Source organism: Artemia franciscana, chromosome 19 (genome assembly GCF_032884065.1).
Source record: "Artemia franciscana chromosome 19, ASM3288406v1, whole genome shotgun sequence".
Lineage (NCBI taxonomy): Eukaryota > Metazoa > Arthropoda > Branchiopoda > Anostraca > Artemiidae > Artemia > Artemia franciscana.
In genome coordinates this window covers 28783431-28804243 of record NC_088881.1, presented here as the reverse complement: position 1 = coordinate 28804243, position 20813 = coordinate 28783431, and the positions used below count along the sequence as shown (strand labels likewise).

The window sequence follows — 20813 nt, the reverse complement described above, 5'->3', positions numbered from 1 at the left end:
TGTATGGTGAGCAAAAATTGAAACCTGCATTAATTCAAAAACGTTCAGAAATTAAATAAAAAAAACAACAAGTTTTTTTTAACTACAAGTAAGTAGCGACATTAAAACTTAAGACGAACCGAATTTACTCCGTATATGAAAGGGGTTGTCCCCTCCTCAACGCCTCACTCTTTACGCTAAAGTTTTTATTGCTTTAAAAAGTAGAGTTGTGAGCAATAGTCAAAATTTAGCGTAAAGAGCAAGGCGTTGAGGAGGAACAAACCCTTTCATATACGGAATAATTTCCGTTCGTTTTAAGTTTTAATGTCAATCCTTACTTGCAGTTAAAAAAAAAACTTGTTTTTTTATATTTAATTTTAGTTTAACGGCCATTGTGTTTCAACAGTTGTTTTGAAAGAGTCGGATGGACACAGAAATAGCGATAAGGCAGAGACGATGGGAGGGTGGAGGTAGAAATTGATATATAATCATCAGGGCCATATCCAGGACTTTCGTTGAGTAAGGGGTGGCTTTAGAACAGGCACGGTCATCTAAATCAGAATACAAGTCTGAAGGAAAGGAGATGGATTTGCAGGCAAATCCTATTGAAGACAGTCTTAATGACTGTGAAAGTGCCTGAATGTTCCGCTATTTTGATCCAGTGCTAAGTTAATCAAAGTCATTAATGTATTACAAACCTATTTTTTACTTGTTTTCGGCACTTTCGATAATACTTAAATGATGTAATAAGAAATGATAATATTATGTACTAACATAGTACATGACGGTATCTGTAAAAACCAAAATTATGGCTCTTAACAAATTTTCTCAGACTTCTGACAGACTTTTTTTTTACACGAGAATATCCGAAGATACCAAATTTCCCAAATCAATATGGAGCCGTTGTCAAGAAAAAGTGCTGTTGGAGCCGTTGTCAAGAAAAAGTGCTGTTGCCCGCCACTTGCCTGAGTAGGGAATTTAAAGCGCCGAAACCCTATAGGCAAGTGTGTATTCTCCTGATGAGCCCTTGTGTTGGGTTGTTGCCTCTGAATTATTTGTCTTTTTTTTTACAGTTTTTAATATTTGGTAAATGACGACTTATACTTACTTAAGACAAGACTGCCTATCCATGGATTATTCTTTATGGTTGATTGTGCATGGCTATGCTGTTTTACCTATGTAATTGTATGGATGAGTAGGGTTAAGGCCTTATTCAGTACTGATCTATATTAATTACTAATGTAGGAAAACAGTCTTCCTTTTCTCTTTCGGTCGTCTTTTTTTTATGTGTTTGTGCTCTTGCATTGGTGATTTCTTTTTTCATTATATATCTACATATATCTATTTGTTTGACTCAGGATACTACGTTTTAAGTAGCCCAAACAATAAGCAACTTGCACAGCTTAGAGCCCTTGCCCAAAGGGACGAGGTGGCCATATTATTCCGGCGAAATAGTTACTAGACCTTTCAACATTTTGAACAAAATAGCTTTCTCAAGTCGAACGTTTATTCTACTAAGGAACGTAAATATTTAAGCAAATATAACTCCTTCCCTCCCCTGAGTGCCTCGCATATAAGGAGTGGTTATAGAAACTTTTGAGAGGGCTCGTTAGATTGGGCAATATTCAGTACAAGATACTATATTGAAGAATTCAAAGCGAAAATACCGACATAGCCATGTTTTCAACATGAAAAACTAAGTGGATGGAATCTTATAAAAGTCTATAACAGTGACAGATTGAGAAAGATTTATTACCGGTGATTGATTGATAAAGATTAATTACCGGTGATTGATTGAGAACGTTCGATTAACCCCTAGTATTCCGGTGGCTAACTCGATTTCCAAGCTTGTAGATATAATCTATATAAGACCATTTTAATTTCAGCTAAGTACCTATCTCTCCATCGCTACCTAGTCCTTTTCACTTTATGAGAAAAGTTAAGAAATATTCTCCTGCACGTTCAATAGATACTTTATTTCCATCCGAATAAATTTAAGAACTCCACAATTTTTAACCGTTTTATGTTAAAATGTTTGGAGAGATAGCAAATATTCCCAGAACCTAAAACTCTGAAATTATAATAGCAATGTCCTCTCCGTCCATACATATGGTTGTGAAACTTTGCAACTAGGAAAACGACTACGGGCATTCGATAATAACTGCCTAAGATCTATTTTGAATATACATTGGACTGAGAGAATAAGAAATGATGAGATTTATACCATGACCAATCATACCCCCATCCTTGATGCCATTAGAAAGCGACGATGGATGTATTGGGGGCACATGGTGCGAATGGGTGATGGAAGGCTACCTCATAACATATGGTGTTGGACACCCCCTCGCCTCCGCAAGTGAGGGAGACCCAAAATGACCGTTGGCAGGATGTTAGAGAAGGAGGCGAAGCTGTTGAGGTCTTCGATGGAGGACCTTTGGTCGAAGGCTCAGGATAGGTCGTCGTGGCGAACCACTGTTGCTGCCTTATGCGCCCTCAGGCGTGGGAGGACCTAAGTCTAAGTAAGTAATATAGAGTATGGCTACTAATTCTATGAAAGGCTATTTGTTCTTGCAGTATAGTAATTGAAGTTTAGGAGACATTTCTGAAATATTCCAGCCCAGCAATTACTGCTTTCGATTTAACTGACAATGCTCACAAAAAAAAAAAAAAATGATACAACACGTTAAAAAGGAATAAAAGGTTAAGTTAACCAAGCATCGACTTCAATTACTCAACGAAGTTATGAAAGAGCAAAGGCCCAACAACCAAAACGATAAACACAAAGCTGTCAATCTCACTGCTGAGCAACTGAAGTCTACTGGATAGGAGGTTGAGCATGCACTCATCGACACTGACAAAATATGACAACAACAGCTAAGAGCTCATATGGCACTTGTGATGAGGCAAGAAAATCCAAGAGCCAAGAACTGATATGGTATGAGCTCTAGCAAAATTCTAAGAATAAATAGATTGATTTAAAAAGAAAATCAGAGGCTTCATACCGGTCGGGATTAAAAATAAGAGCTCTGAGTCACGATGTCCTTCTAAATATCAAATTCATTAAGATCCGATCACCCACTCGTAGGTTATAAATATCTCATTTTTTCTAATTGTTCCTCTCCCTTCAGCCCCCCCCCCCCAGATGGTCGAATCGGGGAAAATAACTTTATCTAGTCGATTTGTGCAGGTCCCTGACACGCCTACCAATTTTCATCGTCCTAGCATGTCCAGAAGCAACAAACTCGCCAAAACACTGAACCCCACCCCCTAACTCCCCCAAAGAGAGCGAATCCGGTACGTTTACGTTAATCACGTATCTACAACATTTGTTATTCTACCCACCAAGTTTCATTCCGATTCCTCCACTCTAAGCGTTTTTCAAGATTTCCGATTTCCCCTCCAACTCCCCCCAATGTCAACAGATCTGGTCGGGATTTGAAATAAGAGCTATGAGGCATGAGTTCCTTCTAGATATCAAATTTCATTAAGATCCGGTCACCCGTTCTTAAGTCAAAAATACTCTATTTTTTTAATTTTTCCAAATTAACACCCCCAGCTCCTCCAAAGAGAACGGATCCGTTCCAATTATGTCAATCAAGTATCTAGAGCTTGTGCTTATTCTTCCCATCAAGTTTCATCCCGATCTCCACTCTAAGCGTTTTCCAATATTTGTGTTTCCCCCCTCCAACCCCCATGTCCCCGGATCCGATTTGAGTCGAAAATGGAGTATCTGAGACATAAGATCCTTCTTTATATCAAGTTTCATTAAGGTCCGATCCTGTTCGTAAGATAAAGATACCCCAATTTTAACGTTTTCTAAGAATTCAGGTTTCCCCCTCCAACTCCCCCCAATGTCATAGGATCTAGTCGGAACTTAAAATGAGAGCTCTAAAGCACAAGATCCTTCTAAATATCAAATTTCATTCAGATCTGATAACCCGTTCGCAATTTACAAATACCTCATTTTGTCTAATTTTTCCGAATTATACTCCCCTCCCCAACTCCACCAAAAAAGTGGATCCGGTCCAGTAATGTCAGTCACGTATCTTAGACTTGTTCTTATTCTTCCCACGCAGTTTCATCCTGATCCCTCCACTTTAGGTATTGTCCGAGATTTTCGGTCCTCCCCAACTGCCCCCCCCAATGACGCTGGATCCGGTCGGGATTTGAAATAAGAGATCTGAGTTACAAGGTCCTTCTAAATATGAAGTTTCATTAATATCCGATCACTCTTTCGTAAGTTAAAAATACGTCATTTTTCTAATTTTTCAAAATTGAACCCCCCCCCCCAACTCCCCCGAATAGAGCATTCGTTCCATTATGTCAATCTCGTACTAGGTCTTTTTCTTATTTTTCCCACCAAGTTTCATCCCGATCCCTCCACTCTAAGCGTTTTCCAAGAATTAAAGTCCCCCTCCAACTCCCCCCAATGTCACCGGATACGGCCGTGATTTAAAAAAACAGCTCTGAGACACGATATCGATCTAAATATTAAATTTCATTGAGATCCGATCACCCGTTCGTCAGTTAAAAATATCTCATTTTTCCTAATTTTTCAGGATTAACCCTCCCCCCGAACTATCCCAAAGAGAGATGATCCGTTCCTTTTACATCAATCACTTATCTAGGACTTGTGCTTATTTCTCCCACCAAGTTTCATCCCGATCCCTCCAATCTAAGCGTTTTCCAAGATTTTAGGTCCCCCCAACTCTCCCCAATGTCACCAAATCCGGTGGGGATTTAGAATAAGAGCTCCGAGACACGATATCCTTCCAAACTTCAAATTTCATTAAGACCCGACCCCCTCCTTCGTAAGTTCAAAATACCTCATTTTTATAATTTTTCAGAATTAACCCTCTCAAAAACAGAGCAGATCCGTTCCGGCTATGTCAATCACGTATCTAGGACCTCTGCTTATATTTCCCACCAAGTTTCATCCCGATCCCTCCACTCATAGTGTTTTCCAAGGTTTTAGGCTCCCCCTACAACTCCCCCCAATGTCACCGGATCCGGTCAGGATTTAAAATAAGAGCTCTGAGACACGACATCCTTCCAAACATCAAATTTCATTAAGATCCCATCACTCGTTCGTAAGTTAAAAATAATTAATTTTTCTATTTTTTTCGAATTAACCGGCTCCCCACTACCCCCCAGATGGTCAAATCAGGAAAACGACTATTTCTAATTTAATCTGATCCGGTCCCTGATACGCCTGCCCAGTTTCATCGTCCTAGCTTACCTGGAAGTGCCTAAAGTAGAAAAACCGGGACAGACCGACAGAATTGTCAAAAAAAGATGAAACTAAGAATTGTCAAAAAGCCCCCCTAGCAGCAGATCAGTCCACCTGGAAGAGCAATGTTACTCCGCTCTCTACGCCACATATCATGTGGCAGGAGTCTTGAGTCAAGCTTGTCAAAGTTCGAGTCAACATCAAAACATCGATTTCTTTCAAGACGAAAAAGACTGATATGGTGGCACTTCTGCACAGACAACGCAATTCGTCCAGGTTAAGCAGAAACAATCAAACAGTTCGTGGTAACGAACTGTAGGCAAGGAGCGACTCAGTTCAATAGTAACCAAAACTCAAAAAAATAATTTTGACATTAATAGATACATCAGAAAAATCAGCTTATTATGCTGTTTCCACATATATAAGATCATCAAGTTTAGTGTTACACATCAAAAGTTACGAACCTGAGAAAATTTACCAGATTTTGAAAATAGGAGGAAAACATATCCCTAAAATGCACGAAATCCTGATGAAAATCACGCTATCAGATTCAGTGTACCCGAGAGCCCTACTGTGAGAGTTTTTCAAGTTCCTATATACAAAAATGTTGAATTTTGTTATTTTTCTAGAAGACAGATCACGGATGCGTGTTTATTTATTTTTGTTTTTTGTTGTTGTTTTTTTCCAGGGATGGTCGTATTGAAATAATGGTCCTAGAAAATGGGGAGATGGCACATTCGAACGGAAATTAAAAGTTCTAGTATCCTTTTTAAGCGACCAAAAGATTGGAGATCAACTGGCCCCTTCCCACGCTCATTTATTTCCCAAAATTATATGATCGAAATATTGGGATAGCCATTTTGTTCAGTATAGTTCAAAAATCAAATAACTATGCGTTTAGGGATTAAATGACCCCCTACAGTCCGTAGGGAGAGGCTTATTTAACATAAGCTATGAAATTTGCCCATTGTTTACGTATAGTATTTGTTATTGGGAAGTATAAAGACATTTTTCGGGAGAAGAGTTTGCGCTTCCGGTGGATTTCTATTTGGGAGAATCATCCCTGGGGATAGAAATTTTCAGGGGGTGAATTTTCCAGGGAAAACTTTACACTGGGGGGGGGATTTGACAGAATTTCTATACGAAATTTTTATTAACTGTCTTACATTATCTTTGCCAACACAATTTTGCATTTGGAGATGTTCCGGAGGAATTATCCAGGGCTATTTTCCGCGTGTTTTGATTTCCAGAAAAAAACTTCTACAGATGGGGGACATTTCCACAGAGATCGAGAAACCGACCGGAGATTAAAGTTTTTTTTCAAATTTAAGCATGCTAAGGATAATTTTTCCCGCTGAATTGTCCGCCAAAAAATTTACGGGGATCTTCGGCGTGATGGAACTATCAGGAGGGAACTTGACGGCGGTGGGGGGGGCAAACTTTACATTGGATGAAATTTTCGAGGAGCAGTCTCCTGTGAGGGGGGGGGCATATGTCATGGAGGCTGAGCCAGATTCCCCTTCATTATTTGATAAGCGAACAAAAAAGTTTTTTATTTAAAAGTAAGAAGCAACATTAAAAACTTAAAACGAAAGGAAATTATTCCGTATATGAAGGGTTGCCCCCTCCTCAATATCTTGCTCTTTACTCTAATGTTTGACTGTTTATCCCAATTTTTTTTTAAGAACGGCAGCTGAAACACAGGGGCCGTTTAATTAGAATAGGCAGCTTTTTTAGAGGTGCTAACAGCTTTAGCGTAAAAACAAAAATTGGATTCTGTAGAGTGCACTTATTTGCATCGTGAATGAGAATTGGGGACCCAACCCCATCAGTTTCAAGTATCTTACCAAGGGTCACACACATATGATAGCGGAGGCTATCTATGGCTGCATCGAAAAGTAGAGAAGAAATAAGGCTGCTGTCGAGGATTTGAAGGATCTAGTAATCCCCATGCAAAGGTGCAGGAGAAACACTTGTTTAAAGGTTCTAGACACAACAGATTTTTTCATTTGGAAAAATGATATGTCAACTAAAAAGGGCTGCAAAAAGGATTCGGTCGTGCTGAATAGAATTGTGCAGGCTAGTTTTCAAAAGGGTGAGAAAGACATACTCTACAAGTACGATTTCGACTACACTTTACAACGTTCTGATTTTCTGAAAAAGAAATCGTAATGCATGAATGATTTGCCAATGAACGTCAAGGGCCCAAGAGGGATTCCAAAAGAAAAAAGGAATTCTGAGACCATTTTCACACTTTTCTAATGAGCAGGAAAAGCAATTTAGGATTGACTTGCCAGTGAATGAAGGATCACCTGATCTAACCACGTGTTTTGAAGGATGCCAAATGGATGATATTTAAATAACAACCAAATAAGCTACTTTATTATTCATTTCTTCTTGTAGATTCGAGTAAAAGTAGCCTAAATAGAATTTAACGCTAATCACAATAATTTTTTTTCGTTGTGGAATACGCCGAAGCATAAACTTGTTTTGTTATTATTTGAACATCATCACTTTTGTGCGTCTTGTGCAAGTAAATCTTTTAGTTTTCCAAAGAGATTGAGTGATTATTTTGTTCATTACATTTTACTTTTGTATTCGATGTTCATTCAAGAAGTTGTGCCAATGAATGAGTACCTTATTTTTTACTTTTATATTATTTGAGTTAAAACAATTATTTTGTCTGAAATCCTGGATTACAAAAAGAGAAAGAAGAGACTACGAATAAGTAGTAGATCTTGAGTTACAAAGTACTTCGATGAAACGATGGTCTTTAGGAAATTGGATACCAAAAGAAGGTTTAGATACGCCCAGTCTAATCGAATGAACAAAAGTAGCCACGTTTCGGCAGGTTATTGCAATTGATTTTGAAATGATCCAAGGAAAAGAAAAAAGGAAGCCAGTGCAAAAAAGGAGGACTGGATCAAGTCTCTTGCACTTCAACGGAACGAAGGTAAATTACACATGAAGATGAACTTTTGAGGCGGCTCTACTGACAGTGCAGCTCTACTGACAGTGCAGTTCTACTGACAGTGCAGCTCTACTGACAAAATGGCCAGATTCTTTCAGGTCTTGTTACACTTGAGAATGACAAGATTGGGATTATTTTGTTGGACTTCGTCTTAAGGAGCACAGGAAAGGCAATTGGAGACCACGGAATCAAATGGGGAGGAAAAACGCGCCTGAACTTAGATTACGCTAATCATTTAAGCATATTAGATGAAAGAGTGAGCAAAATGAACGAATTTTTAGAGGCTTTGCGAGTTCAGGGTGCTAAAATAGGCTTGAAAATTAATGTTATGAGGACTAAGTCACTAAGGCTAGGAATAAGTGAAGATGAAAAGGTGACATTGGGTAACGAAAATATTGATCAGGTTGGGAGCTTCGCTTACCTTGGTAGTATTATTAGTAAAGATGGTGGGAGCAGTGAAGATGTTAAAAGTAGAATAGCTAAGGCTCAGGGTGTTTTTTCACAGTTGAAAAAAGTTTGGAAGAATAGAAAGATAAGTCTGCAAGCCAAGATTAGAATATCGGAAGCTACAGTGATGACAGTGGTCAAATATGGCTCCGAAGCATGGGCTCTCCGAAAAGCAGATGAACATTTACTAGATGTTTTCCAGAGAAATTGCCAACGGATATTTCTGGGTACCCGCCTGACTGACCGTATTTCAAACAGTAGGTTGTACGAAACATGTGGTTCAATCCCGCTTTCTGGGGCTATAATGAAAGAAAGGTTGAGATGGCTAGGCCACGTTCTGTGGATGAAGGATGACAGATTGCCGAAGATTGTCCTTTTTGGCCAACCGTCTGGGGCTACACGGAAAGCAGGTCGTCCTTGTCTGGGTTGGGAGGATTTCACAAATAAAGATCTAAAGGAAATGGGAACTTCCTGGGAGGGTGTAAAGAGGGAGGCCTTGAATAGATTAGGTGGAGGAGGAGCGTGCGTAGCTGTGTTGGCCACAGGCGGCTTGGTGCTGCAGTGAGTTATTATTAGTAGTAGTAGTAGTTATAACATAGGGCATTGCGATAAAATACGTCATAAAAGGAGACATAGGAGACATACGCCATAAAATAGAACTTCCGTTGAAGTCTCTCGCAGTTCAACCGAACGGGGATCGAAGGAAAATTACATATCAACACGATCCTCAGAGGCAGCTAAAACTGACAGTGTAAAACAAATGGCCAGATTCCTTCAGGTCTTGCTGTAACTCAAAATGGCAGAAGAGGATTATCTTATAGAGTTACAGCATGGGTACCTGAACCTTTATTGGGGATGATTAGATTCCGAGATACATAGAAGGGACAAAACCAAACTTCCGTCTTTGACGCATTTGGGATGTACATATAGAGCTTAGAATCAAATGGAGTAAATTGTTCTATTTACTTCTCCATATATTTTGGTATAAAAAGCGCTTTTGTTACAGTTTGTTGAGGGTGAAACCAAAGAGAAATAGAGAGACTAGTCTCCTAAACTCCAATAGTAAAGTCTGCTCTAGTTTCACTGGTTCCCGTCTGTGATGTGTTTCCATAAGCCAGTCACGATATTCATTAATGGAATACAATTATTGGAGGGCCAAATAACCCCAGCTTTTGAAAACCTAAGTGCTTCTCTTGCTTGATAGTTTAAGCCGCATGCAAGTAAAGAGAAAAAAAGTTTAATTTCATCTAATTGGTTATCCAGTCAAAATAATAAAATTTTGATTCACAAGTTTTTTGCAACTTGATCCTCTATTTCTCTATGGTGAAACCTCGTTTTGATTCTTCTAGTTTACCAATACCTCGTTTATTTACCAAGATATTTAGAAATTTCTCATTTTTCTAAACTGCATTATTTCTTCTTTTCAATGTCTTGAAATAAAAAAAAGAATAAATAAATAAAAATATCTCAGACATCAGGCTATTATTAACAATAAAAAAGGCTTTTAATGCAAAATTGTGTGAAATTAACGTATCCACTAAAATCAAACAGTCCGTGGTAACGAACTGCAAGTAAGGAGCGACCCGACTCAATAGTAACCGAAACTCTAAAAAACAGAGTTTGATACCAATAGGTACATCAAAAGAATCGGATTTTTAGGCTGACGTCAAATATATAACTTTCAATAAATTTTTGTCTTACCCATTTAAAGTTAAGAGCCTCGGAATATTTGCCTTATTTTTGAAAAAGGGGAAACACACCCTAAAAGTAATAGAATCTTGCTGAAGAAAGATCACGGATAGGTTTATTTGCTTTTTGTTTTTTTTTTCTTCCCAGGGGTGATCTTTTCAACCCAGTGGTCCTAGAATATCGCGAGAGGGCTCATTCGAACGGAAATTTAAAGTTCTAGCGCTCTTTTTGAGTAACCGAAAAAATTGGAGGGGCAACTAGGCCCCCTCCCACGCTCGTTTTTTTTCTAAAACCACCCAATTAAAATTTTTAGATAGCCATTTTGAGCAATTTCCGAGCAAAAACACGAAAAACCAGAGTATCAAACAAAAGAAACGAGAAATTCGAGGCAAATTCAACATGCATTTACCACATTAATTAGTCCACAAAGTGAATATAGTTGACTATTTGATTGATTATTAGTTGATTATCCATATAAATCTATAATTAATTAAATTATAAACATTAAAAAATATTTATTATCTAACCAAGTAAAAATTCAGAACTATAAAGTATGAGTATTTAAAGTGGATTCCTTCTGACCAACAATACACAAAATAGTCAACTAGTCTTTGAGCTATAAATACGTGAAAATCTACCGTTGCTTCTCTACACGCTACTAGGTGCCGGAACAATAGCCATTTCCATAACGGTTTTGGCCTGGAAAATATTTTAGCGACACAAATAACAAAATCGACGTATAATAGCTAGTATAAGCATTACAACTTTGGACGTAGCTAAACTCGATAATATCCCCTTCGACCACTCATTCTCTATCGACTATCATTATCTCAAATGTCGATAATAAAAGAAAAAATAATAACATAAATAATAATTTAAAGTGAAATGATAAAAATTTTTATTTTTTAATTGGGGATTTGGGGGTCATATTTAAACCTAAGATGAAAAAAGAATTTACTTGTTAAAAATCTTTTGAGTCAAAATATTTTTTTCTCTATATACTGGCTTAAATGTTTTGTCAGAAGAAACAATTAGACGGAATATAACTTTGTGTTCTTATTGTACTAAATATATTAAATATTAAATAAATATTTTTTTTATTCGAATATATATTTTTTGTGCGTGTATGTGTTTTACGCCCCTCTTACCCAATTTTTTTTTCTTTTTTTTCGTTTTTGTCTTTTTTGGTTAACAAATTAATTTTTTATTATAATTCAGACAAGGTATATTGTTTTATTTACAACAAACTCTACTAATTATATACCCAACTTTAAGAGTTATGCTCTCCGTTGGGGTTAATGTTTTGTGAAGTTTAAGTGAATTAAATAAAACCAATAAAACAGTTGTACTACTGCCCCAAAATTTCACACAGGAGGTTTTAAAACAAAGAGAGTTTTAGGAAGGAGGGGGAGGGGTATTTGTTTCTCCAGGATTAAGGAATAATACGAACGGCTTACAAAAAAGACAACACTTTTAAACCAATGGAATTAAATCACACTCTTACCATGGAATAATACTCCACGAAAGTAGCCCTATTTGCAATATGCTCTAACACGGCACTTTTAACATAGGATAATAGAAAAGTAATCTCTCTCTTCCTCCTTGTTTAAACCATAAATTTTGTCTTAATCAAACATTCCGCGTCTCAAATTTTAGGAATAATATTCCTAGAATTTGTTTACTTCCCCCAATCCCAATACCTTCAAATTGGAATAAAACTACCTAGTTCCCAATGGAGCTTTTCAAAAGATTGGAAAGGAAAAGAATTATCAGTTTTTGAAACACTGTACAGTCTTACTATAAGATTTATTTGATTAATCCTTTTTATCTCTCTTATGTTTCCGTGGTCGACAGTAATGAGAAACAATTCAAAGCGTAGTTACACAAGCTTGCTAAGTAATAGACAAGGAAAAAATATCAAACTAAAAAAAAAAAAATGGGAGCACTTCATATTTAGACAGATGATGGAAGAAAAAGACTAGGAGAGGGGTTGTTTCTTATATTTCCACTAGTCGGTAGTACCATTGTGAGGGCCAAAGGAAAAAAATTGTGTAAAAGTAATCAATAATTACTTCTGCTTGAAATTATAGTTTGAGCCCTTGAAAGGCTCAAAAGAGCCGACCAAAAGCTTAAAAATGTGTTAGTGAAAAAAATGACTAGCAAAAAAAATTGTCATTTGCAGCTGATTTAGGAACGGTAATTATCATTTTACTTAGTCTTAATAGTAAAATGTAAGAATGAAAAAAAATTTGCACAAAATCCTAGAGAGCCTGAAGTCCTTCAAAATGACATCAGATTCGCCGTGACATCGTTTTCGAAGGATTTCAAGCTCTTTTTAAAAATTCCTGCAATTTTGTTTTTAACATAACATTTTACAATTTAGACTAAGGAAGATAACAATTACTATCCCTGAATCAGCTACAAATGACTATTTTTCCCCATAATACAATTTTTTTTATTGTTTTGAAGCTGCTGGTTACTGATGATGTTACACTTTAATCCTAGCTGAATTATTTTGCCAACTGCGAATTTACCCAAATTGGTTACAACAAACATACAACATACATGTCACAACGTATACGTATACAGTCACAACGTTAGGTAAATTTTGTTTTTCTCTCATTTCTTTCAAAAGACCAAAAAGGTCATTTTTTCTGAAGCTCATAAAAAAATTTTTAACCACTCATTAAAAGCTCAATAAGAGATTTATGATTCATATTTAGCGTTGTTAGCAGCGTGTTCTAATTCACTGATGATCTAGTACTATGCGGGCCTAGACAACGGACCGATATTAATCAAATTAGGTACTAAATTCAGATTCAAAACTAGAAAATAATAATAATGGAATGAGAATAATATGATTATTAAGTATATAATAATTATAAAAAAAATATTCCAAAAACAGATGAAAATAGGCAATAATAGACAATAAAGTGAAAATTACATAATAAAATAATAATTAAATTAAAGTAACAGTAACAAAAAGCTGTATAAAAAGTAGGGATAGAAGCAGATTAAGAGACACATAATTGAAAAAAAAAAATTCATCATCACCCCTTAGAGTACCGCTATACAACGCTGTAAATACTGATACATTCTTTTAGAATTAAAACTCATTCTTCAAAAAAAGGTTTCGTGATCGTTTTCAAAATAAATGGCAACCATTAATTATCTTAACCTGACGTTTTAAACTACTGGTTTTCTGTGTACATATGGAAGAGGAATACATTAACAGGATGAAATACCTCAAGGTACACAGAAAGAGTGCCTTGGCTAGAATATCTAATCAACATTAGAGACAACAATTTTCTTTGTAAAACATATTTGTAAATTAATTAATTTTATTAGTAAAAGATAGTTATATTAATTAATTACATTAATTATTAAAACAATTTAATTGATTAATCAAAGGAATAAGATGATGAAGAGCTCTTAATATATGAATCTATGGGCATACCGTCAATCCAGTATTCAACAAGCTTCTGTTCTTGTTCTTCTTGTTCGCTTTCGGACAAATGTCTTGTACCCATCATGTATGGAACATCAGTAACTTTTCTGAAGAGCGACATGACCCCATTAGCGACATCTTCAACAAGAATGCGGCCAATGATGACGATGATCAAGCTAGTAATTGAACCAGTCTGTAAAAAAGAGTTATATATACGAGTTATATAATTAAATAGCAATTAAGTTATACCAGTTATATAGTTATAGTTAAAAAGTGACATAGTTATTCCAGTTATATATGGTTACAAATATAACCAGTTTGTAAAACATTTTAGATTAGGTCTTGTTCCAATTTGAAGAACCGCAAAAAATAATGAATTTTGACACATGTAGAAAATAAATAAAAAGACTCTATGGATGAAATGATTTACCAGGACAGTTCTCAAGAGGATATATTTAATATTGGTCCAACTTCTCATTCATAATATTTATTTGAAGTCAACGACATGATGTCAGAAAATGACAAAAAATTTCAAAAAAGTAAAAGTTGGCCAGTCAAAAAAAAGGATTCCATCCAACTTTGCTTTTTTGATGTCTACTCATAGTACAGGAAACCAAACAATTCATACTTATTTAAAAAAGTGCCCAATCGGATTACTACTACTACTAACGATTCACCACAGCAATAAGCCTCCTGAGGCCAACACGGATACACATTCCTCCTCCATCCTAACCTATTCAAAGCCTCCCTCTTTACACCATCACAAAAGGTTTTCATTTCCTTAAATTTTTCTTCACAAAATCGTCCCACCCAACTACGGACGATCTGCTTTCCGTTCAGCTAAGACGTTTGGCCGAAAATAACAATATTTGGTTATCTGTCATCTTTCATCCACAGAGCCTGCCCTAGCCTACCTTTCTCTCATTATAGCCCTAGAAAACGGAATTGAACCATACTTTTCGTACAGGCTACTTAAGTACATTTTGTAGTAATTGATTCAACTACTTAATTATTACACTTTTAATTATTATTGTTTTCGTATAACATCGTAACATGATAACAGTATAAATAGAATTAAAATTAAACTTCACCAACGAAACATAACTTCTACAATGGCTACCACAAAATCGTCCTAATTTTAATGAGATAAATGTACTTGATTGACTGACAGTATATTATCAATATTTGGCCTCAATTTTGTCAAAAATAACCGCACACTTCCCTGTTATATGATATTCAACCTGGTTCTTTTTTTAATCAAAAGTTTCGTAACAAGATCAATTTTTTTTTGACAAGATACGATGCGGGAAACGCGGTCAAAACCTTTATTGCAATTCCCCACAGTCCAGGACATGGTCAGGGTATTTCTGGCTGCAGCTAATCTCCTCTAAACTCAAGTAACTCCTCTTGTACTATCACATTCTCCACTTCCGTTGCACAAATTAATTTATAATCCATTGTGGAATTTCCATCGTTATTTTATTATAAGAATTAACGACGCTTCTTGACTACTAAGGTCCCTGCGTCGGCCCTGCAGTGCATTCCTGCAGCGTGATTCGATCTCCGCGTCCCGTATTACCAAGCTAAGGTCAAATCCACGGCGCCACCACAGGACATTTCCATCGTTAAAATATCTTCAAACCTGATTTTGAAATCACCGCGCAGAGCAAGTCAATATGTAACGTATGTCTGAATATCTTCATCAAGCATTCTACCTATGACAATTTTGAAAACTTCAAAAAGTCGCAATGACTAATATTTTGCTTCATAAATTTCAATTATGCAAGAAAAGTTGAAATGACATTCTTTGTTTTTATCGGATCCACCCCCTTAATTGTAAGTTAATGTCCTTAAATTTTTTCAAATATTCTGCAAAACACACAATGTCAGCTTTTAAACTGATCAAGTTTTCTTTTAAATCTGGGTCTTTCAAGAAACTCTAAAACTGATTAAAAAATTGAGTTAAATATGCGTTGGGAGTGTAAAGCCGAACTGGAGAGCCATGAAAACAAAGAGAACAAAAAATCCAACGAATATTTCATCTGTATAAAAGAAGACGATTTTTGTGCAAAGAAAAAAAATATAAAGGATCTAAAACTAAAGAATATAAACAAAAAATATCAATAAAACAAAAAAAACTAACTAAGATATGCAATATACAATTACTCACATATACAATTACTAGCTACCTTCATGAAACTGGAAAAGTAACAAACTTCAGGTACTTTTTAGTTACATTCACTTCAGCACTGAATCTTATACTTGGCAAATACTTTAAGTTAAAATTTTTTTAAACCCCTCACCTAAAGTTGAAGTCCATATTTGGTACTAGTATATGGAGAATCGAGAAAATCGAAAGAGAAAAAAGAAAACTTGGTTCACTTCAGTGCTGAGTCTTCTACTTGGTAAATATCTACAAAAAGTCCATTTAATATACTTACAAACCCAATCACTCCAAGGGTAACTGATGCTCGTCGCAAAGGGAAGTAACAGCAACATCTTCGAAGCAGAGGCATTTGCAAGAGCAACTGATCCTTCCTAAGAAAGTCAAATTGTCAATTATTTTTCTTTAGAAGTTGGTTTGCTGTAATCTGTTGGTTTGAAGTTGATTTGTTGGTCTATGCTAAGTATTTGATATGTGGGAAAGATTTGGAAGACCTAGCCTCCCTCCTCCCTGGGGACAGTCGCATATGATTTTGGTAATACAGAATAAGGAAAATTAACCAGGAGATATTCCTTCAGCAGTAAATTTTAAATTTCCTACCGCACAACTCTAAACATTTTGTGGGCTGTCCTGTTTTTACTGAAACAAAACATGTTCTTTCAGTTTGCTGGTTTATTTTTAAGGATATGCTAAAATACCACGCATGCAGTTAAGTAGAGCATTTGGCAGTGATCTATGATCGTGTGGTGTATTTGGACTACCATTCTCATGACCAAAATTGTCGCTTGGACACACACATTGGAACCTCAAATGCAAACGCATAAGACCGTTTTTGCTGTTAAAATCATCCAAATTTTATTTTAAAATCATCAAAATTGTTGGCAAGTTTTAACTTTTTTCTAAAGAGACGAAAAAAAAGGAAAAAAGTATTTTCACAAGAAACAAAACTTCCACAAAGAGAGAACCCTTATGGAACAAGATAATAATCATCCCTGTTTTGTAAAATATTGCCTGAATTTTTAGTGTTTAGCATTTTGGTATGTTTTGTTTTGGTATCTAATCAGTAAAGATTTAAATAGATCTAAGTCGTATGTTATATATATATATATATATATATATATATATATATATATATATATATATATATATATATATATATATATATATATATATATATATATATATATATATAATATATATATATATAGAATACTCTATCCAATATTATATACATATATGTATTGGTATATTGATATACTACTACTACTACTACTAATAGCTCACTGCAGCACCAAGCCGCCTGAGGCCAACACAGCTACGCACGCTCCTCCTCCAACCTAATCTATTTAAAGCCTCCCTCTTTACACCCTCCCAGGAAGTTCCCATTTCCTTTAAATCTTTATTTATGACATCCTCCCAACCCAGACAAGGACAACCTGCTTTCCGTGTAGCCCCAGACGATTGGCCAAAAAGGACAATCTTCGGTAATCTGTCATCCTTCATCCGTAGAACGTGGCCTAGCCATCTCAACCTTTCTTTCATTATAGCCCCAGAAAGCGGGATTGAACTACACTTTTCGTACAACCTACTGTTTGAAATACGGTCAGTCAGCCGGGTACCCACAACAATCCGTAGGCAATTTCTCTGGAAAACATCTAGTAAGTTTTCATCTGCTTTTCGGAGTGCCCATGCTTCAGAGCCATATTTGACCACTGTCATCACTGTAGCTTCCAATATTCTAATCTTGGTTTGTAGACTCATCTTTCTATTCTTCCAAACTTTTTTTTAACTGTGAAAAAAACACCCTGAGCCTTAGCTATTCTACTTTTAACACCTTCACTGCTCCCACCATCTTTACTAATAATACTAATAAGGTAACTGAAGCTCCAAACCTGATCAATCTTTTCGTTACCTAATGTCACCTGTTCATCTTCACTTATTCCTAGCCTTAGTGACTTAGTCTTCTTAACATTAATTTTCAAGCCTATTTTAGCACCTTGAACTCGTAAAACCTCTAAAAATTCATTCATTTTGCTCACACTTTCATCTAATATGCTTAAATCATCAGCATAATCTAAGTCCAGGAGCGTTCTTCCACCCCATTTGATTCCATGGTCTCCAATTGCCTTTCCTGTGCTCCTTAAGACAAAGTCCATCAAAATGATCCATATAAAGGGTGACAGAACACAACCCTGCTTAACTCCTAATTTAATACATAACCAGTTGCTAACCTCATTTCCTACCTTAACTGCAGCAGTATTATTCTCGTACATAGCGCAAATCACTTTAATGTATTTTTCTGGTATACCATATAACGATAAGACCTTTGTTAACGCTGTTCTATCAACAGAATTGAAAGCTTGCTCATAATCGATAAAACTAAGGACCAAAGGTGTTTGACAACGAAGGGACTTCTCAATTATTAACCTAAGAGTGAAAACATGGTCGACACATCCTCTACCTTTTCTAAAACCGCATTGTTCTTCCCTTAAAACTTGGTCTACAGCATGTCTCAGGCTAAAAAGTATCATATTACTCAGTAATTTGCTACCTACAGAGACCACACTAATGCCTCGATAATTATGACACTCACTCTTGTCACCTTTCTTATCCAGTGGTTTAATTAAGGTTTTCCTAAAATCATTGGGTATTTCCCCTTTTTCAAAAATCATGTTCATAATCTTCAGTAGCTTATTCCTAACCTCAGAGCCACCATAATTAAGAAACTCATTAATCATACTATCAGCACCTGGGGCCTTATTATTTTTTAAATCCTTTTAGTACTGTCGCTAATTCTTCCTCACTAAACAAATCTTCCTTCACATCCAAGGTATCACAAACCTTTTCATTTTCATCTATATCTTTTCCTGCAACTGTATCTCGGTTTAGCACATTCTCAAAATGTTCCACCCATCTTTCTTTAACTTTTTCCTTATCACTAAGTGTGGCCCCATTTCTATCTTTAACTGGGACTAATCCGGATTGGCTACTCCCTTTCAATTTATTAACATGCCAGTATAATATTTTACTATTATGCCGTCTAGCCGCATCTTCCAGATCCTCAGCAATTTTATCCATCGCCTCCACTTCACATCTCCTTAGTTCATATTTTAATGCTTTCTATATTGATATAAATAAATAGTTCTATATTGATATAGAATAATAAAATACAAAATAACATACTAAATAATACACATAATATATCATACAATACACACACACACACACACATATATATATGTATATATATATATATATATATATATATATATATATATATATATATATATATATATATATATATATATATATATATATATATATATATATATATATATATATATATATATATATATATATATATATATATATATATGTGTGTGTGTGTGTGTGTGTGTGTGTGTTATGTCCTTGATTAGCGTAAGAGTGGGCTTTGAGGAGGGGGCAGCATCTTTCATATACGGACTAATTTCTGTTCGTTTAAGCTTTAATTTCACTCCTTACTTTCAGTCAAAAGAACTTTTTTAATTTGATTTCTGAACATTTTTCAACTAATACAGGGTTGAATTTGACTCAATGTACATGAAAAATTAAAGCGAAATTTGCATATTAATTTTGGCAAAGTATCCCCCTACGTAAAGTTTTATTTTGATAATTCACCACCTGAAACTACCCTCCCAATGTGAAAATCTACCCATAGAAAATAAACACTTCCCCACCAAATATAATTCCCTCAAAAAAATATCTGTACACTTCCCAATAATCAATAGAATATGTAAACAATAGCCAAATTTCAAAGCTTTTAGCCATTGCCCCACAGGTGTTGAGTGGTCAAGTTATCTTCAAAAACGTAGCTATTAAATCTTTCGGCTAATTTCAACCAAAATTGGCTTAAAAAGACCTTTTCCCAGGGGCCATTGGGGATCATGGTATTAACAAAGGCATAGTTATTTGGTCTTTCAACTACACTGAAAAAAAATGTTATCTCAAAACTTTCACTGGATGATTATGACGTATGAAACCAAGAAAGGAAATAATAAATGAAAAGAAAAACAAATCAAATAGGTGAAAATTTTGATTCTGAGAATCAAAGAGCAGGGGAGTGGGCCTAGTTTCCCTCGAATCTTTTTGGTCACTTAAAACGGGCATTAAAACTTTTAATGTCTATTTGGAAAAGCCCTCTCCAAATATTTTAGGACCAATAGGTTGGTATGATCACTCTTGAGAAAAAACAAACAAACAAAAGAAAGAAAACAAGAGCCAAGAGCTCATATGGCACTTGTGACGAGGTCGGACCCTAAAATTAGACTCGATACTAAAGTTATCGATTTCAGCGTCCAAGCACGTTAAGAAGCACCAAACTCGTCAAAGCACTAGAAATTCCTCCAACTCCCCCAAAGAGATCAGATCCAATCCGCTGATGTCACTCACGTATCTGTAACTTGTACTTATTCTAGAACTTGCCAAAGAACTAGAAATCCCCCCCCCCAACTCCACCAAAGAGAGCGAATCCGGTCTGGTTATGTCAATCACGTATCTAGAACTTGTGATTATTCTTCCCGTCTAGTTTCATCCCGATCTCTCCACTCTAAGAGTTTTCCAAGATTCCCATTTCCCCCCTCCATCCCCCCTATGTCCTGGGATGAAAATGGATCATCTGATACATGAATTCTTTCTATATATTAAGTTTCATTAAGATCTGATCACCCATTTGTAAGATAAACATACCTCCATTTTCAAGATTTCCCTCCCTCCAGCCCACCTCCAGATGGCCGAATCGAGGAAAGGACTATTATCAAGTCAATTTGAGCAGGTCCCTGACACGCCTACCAATTTTCATTGTCCTAGCATGTCAAGAAGCACCAAGCTCAGCAAAGCACTGGAA

General features: G+C 35.9%; 1 protein-coding gene across 1 annotated transcript in view; it reads right to left on the bottom strand.

The window, feature by feature from the left end:
- The window catches only part of LOC136039522 (uncharacterized), an 80887-nt gene that overhangs the window by 57920 nt on the left and 2154 nt on the right, over positions 1-20813 (bottom strand). Inside the window, exons 2-3 of the mRNA XM_065723325.1 lie at positions 16206-16302; positions 13774-13957 (exon numbers count right to left, since the gene is read on the bottom strand). Of these exons, the coding sequence (XP_065579397.1) occupies positions 13774-13957; positions 16206-16280 (259 nt within the window). The 5' untranslated portion in view covers positions 16281-16302. The remainder of the gene's footprint in view (positions 1-13773; positions 13958-16205; positions 16303-20813) is intronic.